Source organism: Aquila chrysaetos, chromosome 2 (assembly GCF_900496995.4).
Source record: "Aquila chrysaetos chrysaetos chromosome 2, bAquChr1.4, whole genome shotgun sequence".
NCBI lineage: Eukaryota > Metazoa > Chordata > Aves > Accipitriformes > Accipitridae > Aquila > Aquila chrysaetos.
In genome coordinates this window covers 20,651,900-20,665,160 of record NC_044005.1, presented here as the reverse complement: position 1 = coordinate 20,665,160, position 13,261 = coordinate 20,651,900, and the positions used below count along the sequence as shown (strand labels likewise).

At 41.6% G+C, this 13,261-nt stretch overlaps 1 protein-coding gene across 1 annotated transcript in view; it reads left to right on the top strand.

Annotated features, from left to right (window-relative positions):
- The first annotated feature begins 7,071 nt into the window (after nt 1-7,071).
- The window catches only part of TTC8 (tetratricopeptide repeat domain 8), a 48,064-nt gene continuing 41,874 nt past the window's right edge, over nt 7,072-13,261 (top strand). The window contains exon 1 of the mRNA XM_029996741.2: nt 7,072-7,329. Within this exon, the coding sequence (XP_029852601.1) occupies nt 7,210-7,329 (120 nt within the window). The 5' untranslated portion in view covers nt 7,072-7,209. The remainder of the gene's footprint in view (nt 7,330-13,261) is intronic.

Below are 13,261 nucleotides of genomic sequence, written 5' to 3'. Positions count from 1 at the left end.
GTACAGTCAAGGGGTGCTTAACTGCCCAACTCATTACGCAAATGCTAAGGCCTAACAGGAGTTCCTGAGATGGAGGAGGAATACACCACCACATCTCCTGAACTGTGTGCACCCCCAACAACAACAAATGTCATCCTTTTGAGTGTGACTGAGAGTTATTTCATGCACTGCAGCCTATGTGAGAAAACTGAGAAGCCAAACAGGCTCTCCAGGCTTCTATCAGCCTAACGATGAATACAATTCAATGGCAGAGTAATTTTATTTACAGGCCAGTTGTGTAGCGTGGCTACGTACAGGGGACACAGGACACTTGCTGCCCAGTTGGTTGAATTCTTTTTAGATTTAGCATATACAGCTTAAATGACTAAATAACTCGCAAGTCACCAGTGGCTCACTTTGTGCATAGAAAGTCATATGTACAAAGGACTAGTAGTGTACAGAGTTGCAACCACATGAAGCCATGAGAGCAAAAAGCTTTGACGGAGAAAACTTTTGCAGAGTGAAATTTCCACTGATCTTTGGCTCAGACTCACCCAGTCCAACTTCAAGATAGAGAATGGCTTTAGAAAAATGGGGTATGTGGTACACTGCACAACTATGCACTAGACAGGAATTTGTCTTTATGGTAAATGAGGAGAAAGTTCCTTTTTCGTGTTCACATGAATCAGCAGTGGCAGCTGCCCAGAGGTGGTGGCAGGAGCAGGAGATTGCATTCTAGGCCTGCACCTGATCAGCTTTGTTACTGGCCTTCTGTACTTGCTCTTTATATACACCTCAAGTCTGCAGAAAGGCAATTGCTGGGCTTTTTCCTTTTACTGTTGGCATCAGCCAAATGCATATGGTACACTTTTTTGGGATAAGCATCAGCATTTGCAATAGAGGCTGGTACCAGATACCTCAGCAGACAGGTTGGACTCACTAGCCTCCAGGAAGGCCACATCACCAGAGCAAACGCAGCAGCTCTGAACCAGGCATGCTTGTGTAAAAGGAATACTGCTCACCTGACTTCAAAGAAAATTTTTTAAAAAGAGTTGGGTCTTTAAAGGCCAGGAAGCCAGCAGCAGACCCTCAAGGAAATAAAACAAAAAATAATCTACACTTTTGGCCTCTACTGTAGAGGCCTTACAGCGGGGCTCTAAAACACCCTAATTATATAGCTGGACATGCAATATTCTAAATTAATCTATGCTTCTCAGAAGGTGACATGGAAAAAACTATCTACAAGCCTGAGCTCGAACTGTGCAAAATGACCTCAGGCTAACTAAAGTGCATGGCTGGCCATGCTGATGACCTATTGTAAAAGCTGCTGTTGCTGTTAACTAAGAGAAACATAGAAAAAAAGGTATGAAAATTCCTCTGTAGTCTCTTCCCATTACTCATCTCATTATTAGTCTGGGAGGACTGCAACTCAGAGTCTAGAAAAGGACAGCCAGAGCTATAGTGGCTCTGTTCATCAGCTCCTCTTTTATTTCCTCTGTCAATACAATTCCCCCTTTTTTTCTCATATGCCATAGGATAGTTAATCAGCACTACCAGCCAGCCCTACAGTTAGTCCTAAACCATGATCAGGATTTGTTTATATCCCAGGTCAGCCACGGAGTTTGCACATGCCTTCAAGGACTTCTGTATTCCTGCAAGTAAAGTTTTCCTATGTACTCTTATCTGACACATTCCTTAATGTACTAGTTGCCATATACTGGCTTCCAAAATCCTGTTATCAGTGCCCCAAAAAGTAGGTAGCAAGTATTAGAAATACTCACTGGACTACCCATCTGGCTTCTGTGCTGTGTTTGAGGATTACACAAGTGTGCAAGAGTGCCTCTATACATGCCAGAAATAAGTATTCAGATCCAGATTTATTTGGAAATAAATATCATAAGCAGATGGATAGGGTGAGTTGCTTAGTTGAACAGGTATGAAACTTCTCCCAATTTTATGTTGCCTAACTTCTGCTGCAATGGATTATGTCTTTTTCTTTCCCTGAAGGTAGTCTGGTCATAGGCCCTGAATCAAATTCCTGGCTGTTTAGCTCTCATGCAGTTACACTGGAGGGGGACTGCCATACAGGGCTTTACAGAGCACACAAAGAAAGACAGGGACTTTGTGTGTCTTATTCCAGGATTTTAATAAGTTAGAGAAATGGAATACCACTACCTACAGAGACTATTATTTGGAGGAAGTACTACACTGATTAAAAGGTTCAAATTTGGGGATTTTGTTACTCAACATAAATGAGAGTCCCCATATTAAAAAGCTCAGAACACTCCCCTGTGCAGGAAGTGAAAGCCAGCATTATCAGTGGAAAAGACTTCAAAGATGATATGCATAGGATGATCTCTGTGCCAATACCAGAGACAGCCCAGGATATAAGCATGTCAAGAAAGCACGCTTGGGGATTTTGCTTCACTAGTAGCAGCAGCAGGCTGTGACAGACAGAATGCATTTTTATGCCTGCTACTGAGGTAGGACTGGACTCCAGGGATGCAAATAGCATCTGCACCAGGGGATTGGCCTTACTTGAAAGGCAGGACAGGTTGAATCATATGTAATTTTATGTCTAAGTCCTCTGCTTATACAGAAACCTGTCAATACTGGGTTAAGTCTTCTTTGCAATGTTCCTCCAGGATCAGGACATAGTTTTTAGACAGCTGTTTCCGAGATCAAAACAGTGCCACAGTTTAGAGAATTGACATTGTCTAAGATTTTATGGAGGACGAACACAGATATTCTCAGGTCTATATTCATCCTCTGAATAGTGCACATAGGCAACACATGAGCAGGACTTATATGTACCATAACCGCCAACTTGGATGGATATACCTTTCTTTGTCCATCTTCGCTTTTTTCTACCCTTATACACACTTGTCTGTCTAGAGCATTTATCAGTGAAATGTTCAATGCACCATGTGTAGCTTCTGGAACACAGTCAAAAGTGCAATGTGATCTGGAAGCAGGAGGAGACTGACTGTGTTTCTATTCTACTTGCTGGTAGGTAGGCTGTGAAAGTAAATGGTTTGATAAAAGCTAAATTTCCAGAATCACAGTTGCTTTAAAGGAAATAATCAAAGGCTCTTCCTCATATAAGTATTGCTGACAAATTATTATATAGATTCATCTTTCTTTGAACTTTGATATAAGGTACAGGTTTTTTGCTTTATGATTTTAGTTCTGAGTGGTCACATTACCATGGGTAGATGAATTAGGCTTGCCAGGACAACTCTTTCTGGCTTCATACATTTGAATTAGATGCATACCATCATGTAGAAACTGAAAAAAATTTCTTGTATCTGCAGCCAAACAGAGAGCAAAAACCCCTTACAGATTACAGCTTGAAAAGAAGGAAAAAGAATTTTTCTGTCATTCTCAGCACTGTAAAAATCTCCTTATTTTAAAAAAGCTGAAGATCCATCCTGATCCAATTGCTACCATAGGACAACATAACTTCAGCTTGATCACTAAGTGCAACAAATACCTTTCCCAACAGTGTAATAAAAATTGCTCTGGGACCATCTTCCCCTTTCTTTTGCTGAGAAGCCATATAGCTAACAGGCTAACTTTGGAAGACTGTGACCTTTCTTGTTATAGACAGAATCTTGGTGCTATAAAAGTATGGCTGAAGTCCAGCAATACGTGTATTACTGATTAAATATACAGCAATTCTTTTATATGAAAAGCATTCTTTTTCCACCTCTCCTTCCAAGAGAGCTATTTGAAATGCCTACTGTTTTTCTTGCTTTCAGGGGCATACTCTCATGACCAGGGACCAAATACTGGCAGCTCACATGACTCAATTTATTCCCATTGGTTTCCAGTCACACAGGCTCATCTCATTTTTTTCTTCTGAAAAGTCATCAGCTTTCATCAGAGGAACTCCAAACTCATCCCCCAAATAAAGCATACAGCTTCATGCCTCTTTCTGGGTCTCCATTGCTTGCTGCTGGAAAGCCAAGTCACCTTGGAGATCCAGTCTTTTCTCTAGGAAACAGAAAACACTATTTCCTTGTCAAGCCAAACACCCTCAGGTGAGCCAGAGCACAGAGTAGTCAATGATATCTATGACTTATCCACTACTTGCTCACCTGAATGCACACCTCCGAGGTTGACAGTACTTGGAAACCTTAATCTGTTGTGTCTGCCCACAATCACTGCTTCATTGTTTCGTTTTGATTCACCATCTCAAAATGGAAATCATCAAAAAGACTGTTATAATCAAACATTCTCAGCATCCTTAGACGTTTAATTTACTTTGTAGTCTGGAAGTAGTCATTAAGATATTAAGGCTTAAAATATGTGTTAACAAAGAAAAAAGCACTTTAATGATGAGATTTTTGAGACAGTAGTGTCGGAATCAATAAACTTTAGGAGCCATTGGTCTCCTCTGTTTTCATGTGCAGATAAATGGTGTGTTTAACTGATGCAGTAGGCTGTTCACAGAAGAAAACTGCCTTTTAAAAACAGCAAGTATAAAACATTCTGGCATTATTTGTCTCCAGTAAACCAACTAACACCAGTTTGGCATTTTAATCTAACAACTTTGGAACTAATGTACTGACCTGAAAATGTGTCTCTACAAACTGAAAATGCCATTCACATTATGTTCTATAAAAAAGTAGCAGCCCAAACATGCTGAATTACCTAACATGGTAACAGCAAGCATTTAAAGCATTTAAAAACAGATCATCTCATATACGTACACAAAAGCAGAGGAACTTCCAGTTAGTATTTTTAATAAATCTGTAGTTTTTGACCAATGTTCACAATCTCTCTGAACAGCACATCCTGCTTATCGTGCTAAGCCTGACCATAAAACACATGCTGAAGGATTTGCCACTTAAAAGAATTTGTAAACAAAATGGGATAATATCATACAGCTCAATAGTTACTCAGCCGCAGTAGTACAACTGCATAGCAGTATCACAGCAGATGGTCTGACAGAGCAACAAGAAATACTGTTCACTATTCTGACCAACCTGAGGTATACAGTCAGTCTCCTTGTGCAAGTCTTCTACATGTTTTGTGGGAATGCAGCACAGATGGACTCCCACAATGACTTAAAACCAGAGAAGGGACAGAAACTATTGTATAATTTCCTTTCCACCCTTCTTAACTAGGGATGGCATGCGTCCCAGAAAGGCTTCACTCAGATCAGTTTCCCTGTTGTGGTGGGTTGACCCTGGCTGGATGCCAGGTGCCCACCAAAGCCCCTCTGTCACTCCCCTCCTCAGCTGGACAGGGGAGAGAAAATATAATGAAAAGCTCATGGGTCGAGATAAGGACAGGGAGATATCATTCACTACTGTCAGAGGCAAAACAGACTTGACTTGGGGAAATTAGTTTAATTTAGTACCAATAAAATCAGAGTAGGGTAATGAGAAACAAAAACTAAATCTTAAAAACACCTTCCCCCCACCCATCCCTTCTTCCTGGGCTTAACTTTAGTCCCGATTTTCTCTACCTCGTCACCTCCAGGGGCGCAGGGGGATGAGGAGTGGGGATTATAGTCAGTTCATCACACATTGTCTCTGCTGCTCCTTCCTCCTCAGGGGCAGGACTCCTCACACTCTTCCCCTGCTCCAGCATGGGGTCCCTCCCCTGGGAGACAGTTCTCCACGAACTTCTCCAATGTGAGTCCTTCCCACAGGCTGCAGTTCTTCACAAACTGCTCCAGCGTGGCTCCTTTCCACAGGCTGCAGTCGTTCAGGCACAGACTGCTCCAGCGTGGGTCCCCCGTGGGGTCACAAGTCCTGCCAGCAAACCTGCTCCAGCGTGGGCTCCTCTCTCCACGGGTCCGCAGGTCCTGCCAGGAGCCTGCTCCAGCGTGGGCTTCCCACGGGGTCACAGCCTCCTTTGGGCACCCACCTGCTCTGGCGTGGGGTCCTCCACGGGCTGCAGGAGGATATCTGCTCCACTGTGGACCTCCCTGGGCTGCAGGGGGACAGCCTGCCTCACCGTGGTCTTCCCCACGGGCTGCAGGGGAATCTCTGCTCCGGTGCCTGGAGCACCTCCTCCCCCCCTCCTTCTCCACTGACCTGGGTGTCTGCACAGTTGTTTCTCTTACATGTTCTCACTCCTCTCTCTGCCTGCAATTGCTGCCACACAGGTTTTTTTTCCCTTTTTAAATATGTTATCCCAGAGGTGCTACCACTGTTGCTGATGGGCTCGGCCTTGGCCAGGGTCCATCTTGGAGGCAGCTGGCATTGGCTCTGTCAGACATAGGGGAAGCTCGTAGCAGCTTCTCACAGAAGCCACCCCCCACCAAAACCTTGCCACACAAACCCAATACACCTGTGCTCGCTCTGTGGGACAACCAAAACCTAGCTGCCTATGGCTGCTACTTCAGTTTAAGCCACTTACTCCTGTATTAGAATAAGCCATAGTCTTGGGACTGGCACTTCTGTTCCTTCATCTTTCCGCTTGACATTGATCTTGCTAGCCTGGATATCCATTTCGTGGATCTTGGACAAACTGATCGTTTAGGTGAATCAGAAGCAATAAAACCAGGATGACCGGTTAAAATGCCAATGATATGATTCTAGCTATCATGTTAGTGTTCATCCATCAGAGATTTTCACATCACAAACTCACTTATTTCTCCAAGCATCCTTAGAGATTTTTTCTTCCTTTTACTTGGGCCGATGGTTGCAATCAGCATCTTGCAATACGTACAAAGTAAGAGTAGTTGTATTCCAGCTTTCTTCATGTCTAAGTATCTCGGTCTTATTGTTTCTCTGCAAGAGCTAATGAACTAAAGGAACTAATGGAGTCTGCAAGACTGAAGACAGTGCTGTTCACACCAGGACTCCCATGGCTCTAAAGAACATTTTACCCAAGTAAGGATTGAAGGACCGTATTCTTCTTGTGTAGGCATATATTCCACTGTTCTCAGTATTACGGATCACACTCGGCTTTCAGTCATCAACGCATGAGCCTAGGGAGGCTCTTGCAGGGAGGGGCTCGGCCCAACCGCGGGGCCGCAGCTCGCTGCAGCTCGCTGGGACCGGCCGCGGGACCGCGCCGAGGCCGCCCACGGCTCCCGCCGGCCCGGCCGCCTCCCCCGCGGCCTCGCAGCGCGGCGCGCAGGCCCTGCCGGGCCGAGGCGGGGCCTGCCGTTTCCGTGGCAGCAGGCCGGCCGCCCGCGCTCCGCCCCGGGCCCCGCTCGGCAGGCGCCGGGGGCCCAGCTGGAGCGGCTGCGGCGGTCCCGCCGGCGGGATGGGGCTGGAGCTGGAGCCGGAGCCGCTGTTCCAGGCCTGGAGCTACTTCAGGCGGAGGAAGTTTCGGCAGTGCTCGGATCTCTGCTCGCAGCTGCTGGAGAGGCCGCCCGGCGAGCAGGTAGCGGGGGCCGAGCCGGGCCGGGAGGCCGGGGCGGGAGGTGGTGGTGTCAGTCGGCAGCGGCCCGGCCGCCCGACAGGGCCAGCACCGCGGGACCCGCTGTCTACCTTTTGCAGCCGCCGGAGAGGCCCGGTGTGACGGCGCGGTAGTGGGCCGGGGAGGGCTGGGCCGCGCCGTGCTCCGCGAGGAGGAGGAGGAAGAGGGCCGGGCAGCGCCTTCTCGCCGAGCTCCCTAAATCCCTCCCGAAGCTGGAGGCGGCGAGTGCGGGGCTGCCGGCTCCTCCTCAGACACGCCCTGGTAGTAGCCCTCCCGCCCCGGCCAAGTAAGGAGAGGGGAGTAGCGCAACAGGTACGTTGTGCTGGTGGGAATGAAACCGTGACGGTGGTGGGGTCCCAGCACTCCCCACAACAAGGATTTTAACTCTCTCAGGATTTTACGGAGTTAAGGGATGAAAAGCCAAGTCTGAAAATCAGGTCTGCTTAAGGATGTTACTGTTGATTTTACACAGATGTTCAGATATCACAGTTGCTGTATCGGCTAAACCTCATAAGCTTAAGAGACACCCATTTTGTCTCAGCTTACTTACAAGCATTACCATGGGGGACAGAAGGCGTTTCCATTCCTTTCTCTTTGCTCTTTCTCCAGCTGCAAAGTCTCTGGAAATGTTAGGCATGTGTTGTTAAAGACCTACCTGTTTTCTCACCCTTCTGTAAGAAGGAAGGATTTGAGAATGTTGTTTCTGGATTAATACTTGTATGCATGTAAACATTTTTACTGCCATATTTGGAAAACAGTCATTGAATGGACTTTATCTTCATCATAAATACTTTACAGTAAATTAGTAACTCTCTCAAAGCATCCTATAGCTACAGATTTTAAGAATCTTGAAGGCCGTTCTTTTCATCACAAAGGAAAAGTCTTAAAAGAAAGCTGCACAGTCACACAATTGTGTAAATGTAAAGCACAGTAATTGTTTAAACTGGTTTAGAATAGATATTTAAAAGATGCTTTTGTTTATGTTATATACTGTAAGGCACCAACAAGGAGCCATCAGAAAATTTTTAGCAGAGAAGACATTCCAAGAAAATTGGTCCTGAACACTAAATGGGACCGAGTATTAGTTCTCTGCAAGTCCTGTATCATTTATGTGTATTTACATTATTGGGTCTTGATACATGTAATCTTTGCATATGGAAGTATAGCACTTGATTCGTGATAGAAACTCTTGAGACAGTACAGATAGTAACAGTAAATAAGAGTTGTAAAGGTCACAGTGCTTCTGTTGATATTCATTTATAAATTTTTTAACTAGTAAAACATTTTCCGATCTATGATCTCAACATGGAAATATAAAGACAACTGCATTTCTACTGTGTGCTGAAGCTCAAGTATAAAATTGTTTTGTTACACCTGGCAAATCCAAACTTTTGCTGGGCTGTTTCTAGTAGCACTGGGGAACTCGTTGAAGACATCTGCAGCTGACAGAAGTGGGGTAAGGAATAGAAGGTGTACGAGGCCGGGAAAAATGTTTAGAGGGAAAATAACAGAACAGCAGTGAGAGGATGTAGATCCCATCTGGTTTTCCTTCTTTCTTTTAAATATTGATCACACATGCTGCAAACATTTGAGTATATAAATTAAATTATTTTCTTAGATAAAGCTACACATTCTCCTTAGAGAACCAGGACCTCGTATACCAGCAATATGAGAGTTTTTCCAAATACTATATAAAGTTGGGACAAACAATTGATCACTTAATTTAATCTTTGAAATGATCACAGGAGCCTGTAAGCTTCATCTTCTATAAGAATGAAAGAGTGAAAACATTTAAAATTATTATGCTTTGAGAAACAGTGGAAGATGGGGATATGAATGGTGTCTATACTCCATCAGATCACAAGTTCTTACAAGAGATCCTGTATGAAATCTCTGAATTTTAAGATCAAGTTTCATCAGTGTTTTGAAAAGACTTCCAGGTCATGGTTGCCTGCAAAGGACTGGACCTTCTAACTTCAGTATGTTCGTTTCAGAACTATATTCCTGTTCACAGTTTTATGTGAAAAAGGTACTTTTCAGCAGCAGCATAATTCAAACCTACCTGAAAGCTTAGATGGGAGAGAAGTGTCTTTGCTTTCTGTAGAGGCAAACTTGAAATATGGTTAGTTTGGCTCTTGCCCCATATAATCTTCTTGAGGAATCCTTATTAAAAGCTTTTTCTAAGCAGGAATTAATGACTTCTAAAAATATTTTAAAATATATCTACTTTAGCTTGGAAAATACCAGTCTTCCTCTTTAACATTTTAAAGGTGCGTGGAACAATGTTTCAGTCTTTCTCTGAAAAGAGATTTCATAGAGCAATGTTTGAGTAAAGCACATTGCAAGTTTGCAGACACCAGCAAGTGAATTTTACTCTATATAAGTACTTTATGTAAGTGGAGTAACAGTTTAGAGACTTTTTTAAAAAGTAAAATAAATGGAAAGGTGGTTATTAAGTGGCAATTCAGCATGTTTCTTCAGAAGGATCATGGAGTATACTGTACTTCATGGTGTATAATGTAATGGCTACGCAGCTTTCTTCCATCATTCCTCTCTGTTAGTCCAGACAAAGAGCACAGCTCCTGACAGGAGAAGATGTAGCATTATTTATGCCACCTGTTTATTTTGGTACAGCAGGTTGGAGAAACCAGGATATTGGTTAAATAACTTTCAAGAGTGCAACTTGAACCAAACTCAGACCAACTCAACATACAAAATCTTACACTTGAAATCTCTTTAAGTAAAGTATTTTCTAATTATTTAGTTAAAATATAGCTTTAACATTCATGGCAGACTTAACATGGAATGGCATTTCTCTCCTTCAGTCAACTGTGCTCATGATGTTTTAGATTTTACACTTTTTATTGTAATCAACACAAAATCTTAATGTTTACTGGTTATCTGTCCAAGTAAGCCTGTATTTTATTATTCTGCTTCTCATTTGGAAAGCCTTGCAGGTCTTTTCCCTAGCTATGTTGTTGCACTTTCAGCTCATTACTTTCTAACACTTGCTGCTTTCAGGTACCACTCTGTCACATTTGGTCTGCTAGACTTCAGGCACGGAGTAAAGGAAATAGTAACACGCCTCAAGAATGTGTTTTATATGTAGTTGAAACCTTACAAATTATTTTGAACCTACTTAATACAACAGAATGAAAAAGCAAATCGTGTTTATGTATTGCAGCATGTATACTTTGCATTTAATAGAACCATTATTTTTATAAAACCTTTGAAAGATACTAAACTCCAAGGCTGAACATTGATGTAATTAGAACTCAAATAAGTGACATACGTTACTTAATTCTCCTGGCTTGCCTGGTCTAATACTATTTTACATTATTCTGTATTTATTCCAGTGGTAGCGTATCAGTTAAGTTGCTGTAGTTGTGAATGCTAGAAAGGTGATCTAAGATGACTTTTTTTTTTTAAGTTAATTAAGAATCCAAGACCATTCTCAGGCAGATTGACTGTTGATTCCTGAAGTCTGTGTTACTTTTGAAGGTGGCATGTTAATGAAATCATTAGTTCCTAAATATTTTGATTGAAATTTATTTCTGTCTTTTCCAGCCACCTACCAGAAAATGGTACTGTCTTCCATCTGTGTGAATTACATTAGTAGTATTTTAGTATAACCTGGAGAAATATCTCAAATTAAGTATGTAACATTTTTGGTACCTAACCTAATGTGTGGTTTATTATGCTTAAAAAACACATAGCAATTTGAAAATATTTAATGATCAAACCCTTAATGGGAGCACTTCTGCAAATCAGGCCCAAGATATGTCATGTTGGGCACCAGGAAAGCAAACAGACAAATGGCAACACTTACAGAAAGTTTGGATTCAGTGAGCTGCTGTGCATCACAAGGGAATACTCAACTGCTGTAATCACTGTGCCATCTGTTCTCATCCTCTTGTCCCATATTCTGCTAAGCATGTACCTCCCAGCCTCTACAACCAGGGAAAGAAAGATCATAGAAGACCAGTAGCCTCAGTCACTGTTCAGGCATTCACTTCTTTGAACAGCATGCATTAGGGTAAGATATAAACCAAGCCACAGGAGATGGTATCCTTTAAAGATGCTCAGGAATGGTTGAGTTAAACTGTGATTGTTACAGGTCAGAACTTTTTCATGCTCAGGCAAGTAGCTTTCTCCCTTCTAAGACATGTAATATAACAACAAGTAAGTAAAGGAAGAGACTAACAGTGCATAATCTTAGTGTGTTTTCATGCCTGAAAGAGACGACCTTGCTTGTCTGAAAGCCTGTCCATTTTTCCCAGCTGTCATCTGCTCTGCTAAAAGATAGTACCACTCCTGCTCATTGCATCTGCAACACTGTCACAAAACTATGGTCAGCTGAAATCAGCTTTCTACAGTAGCCTTAGAAGTAGGCATTTTTACCAGTCACACTTATAAATGTAATAAGAAATTTTCTTGACCAGTACATCTTGATATATCTTTTAATTTACCAGTCCCTGTACATATAGCTTAGTATTCAGAATATGTTTTCATCACAAGTATAATAGTGTTTAAGAAGTTCTCCTTTAATAACACGGTAAAAGATTATTTGAAGGTCTCAAAAATAAGTTTACTGATGATCCAATCAATAGTTACATGTACATATTCAGAAGCTGTCTTCACTGGTGTAGAACTCTCTTTGAACTGTGTCAGCAGATGCAGTAAGCCCTAGGAGGTTTTTAAGGTATGGTGTTGACCTTTTAGCCAACGGGGCGTGAGTCGGGAATTTTCTTTTGTAGCTGTATCAAATCCTATGCTATTATAAACTTGAATTCTTAAAGAACACATCAATGAAATCAAACCATTTTAAAATCCATTATGTTTTCCTGGAGAGTTCTTAATGAATAAAATGTGCTGAACATTTTGATAGAAGAATAATAATTGGCTGCTACTGAGTTAAATTTTATGGAAGACTGAAATATTTTTTTCTATAAAATGTCCGGTGCATTTCTTCAGTTAAGAATTAGGAATATAAATTTTATTGATGGAATTTACTTCTATGCTGACAATCTTATCTCAGGATGGATAAAAGCTGTATTTTCTATGACTAGCAGTTGGGCATACAAACACATAAAGCCCTGATGTTCAGTTTAATTATTTCCCATTGTAAGCAGACAGGCGTTGTCTTCTATGTTTATAGTAATAGCATGACCTAGAGGAAATACAATCCTGGGCTGTCTCTGTTGATCATCCTGATTAGTTACCTAATCTGATTACTCTTCTTTGTGTTCCATATGTCAGATTCAAGGCAATAATCAGCACCAATGTATGAGGCCTGCTGTAGTTTTAACAATTAAAAAAAAAATTGCCTAATGTAATTAATAGACATACAGTGGATGTCCTGCCTTTAATTTGATTAATGGTCTACTATGAGGATTTGCTTTTGTTCATTTGTCCTTTCTTCTCCCATGGTGAACTTTCAGCTACTGTTACTTGCATACTGCTTTTTGTAAGGTCATAATAAAGTTATCACAGATATGTTTATGTATATGGAACTTGATTTGAAAAAGCATCTTCAACTGAAATCAGTTATTTGTTCAAGAGACTGTAATTATTAAGTTTATGCATAAAAACTAGTGATACATACAGTGAAGTCATTGTTCCTGGGTAATGTTTTTTTCTCTGTTTCTGCTTTTAATAATTTGAGGACCATTTTCAGAATATACCAATTTTAATATTCTTCATGTATTAAATCATACTCACCTGAAATTAATTGTAGAATAAAGCTTTATTAGAATATAAGGTGTGTAATCTTGTTTCATTCCCTATTCTAGGCTATAAGCATCAGAAGACTTAATTTTTCTGAATATTTTTGGTCTTCAAATAAACTGACTTTACATATTAACTTTAATTTTAAAATGCCCTCAGTGGATTTAGA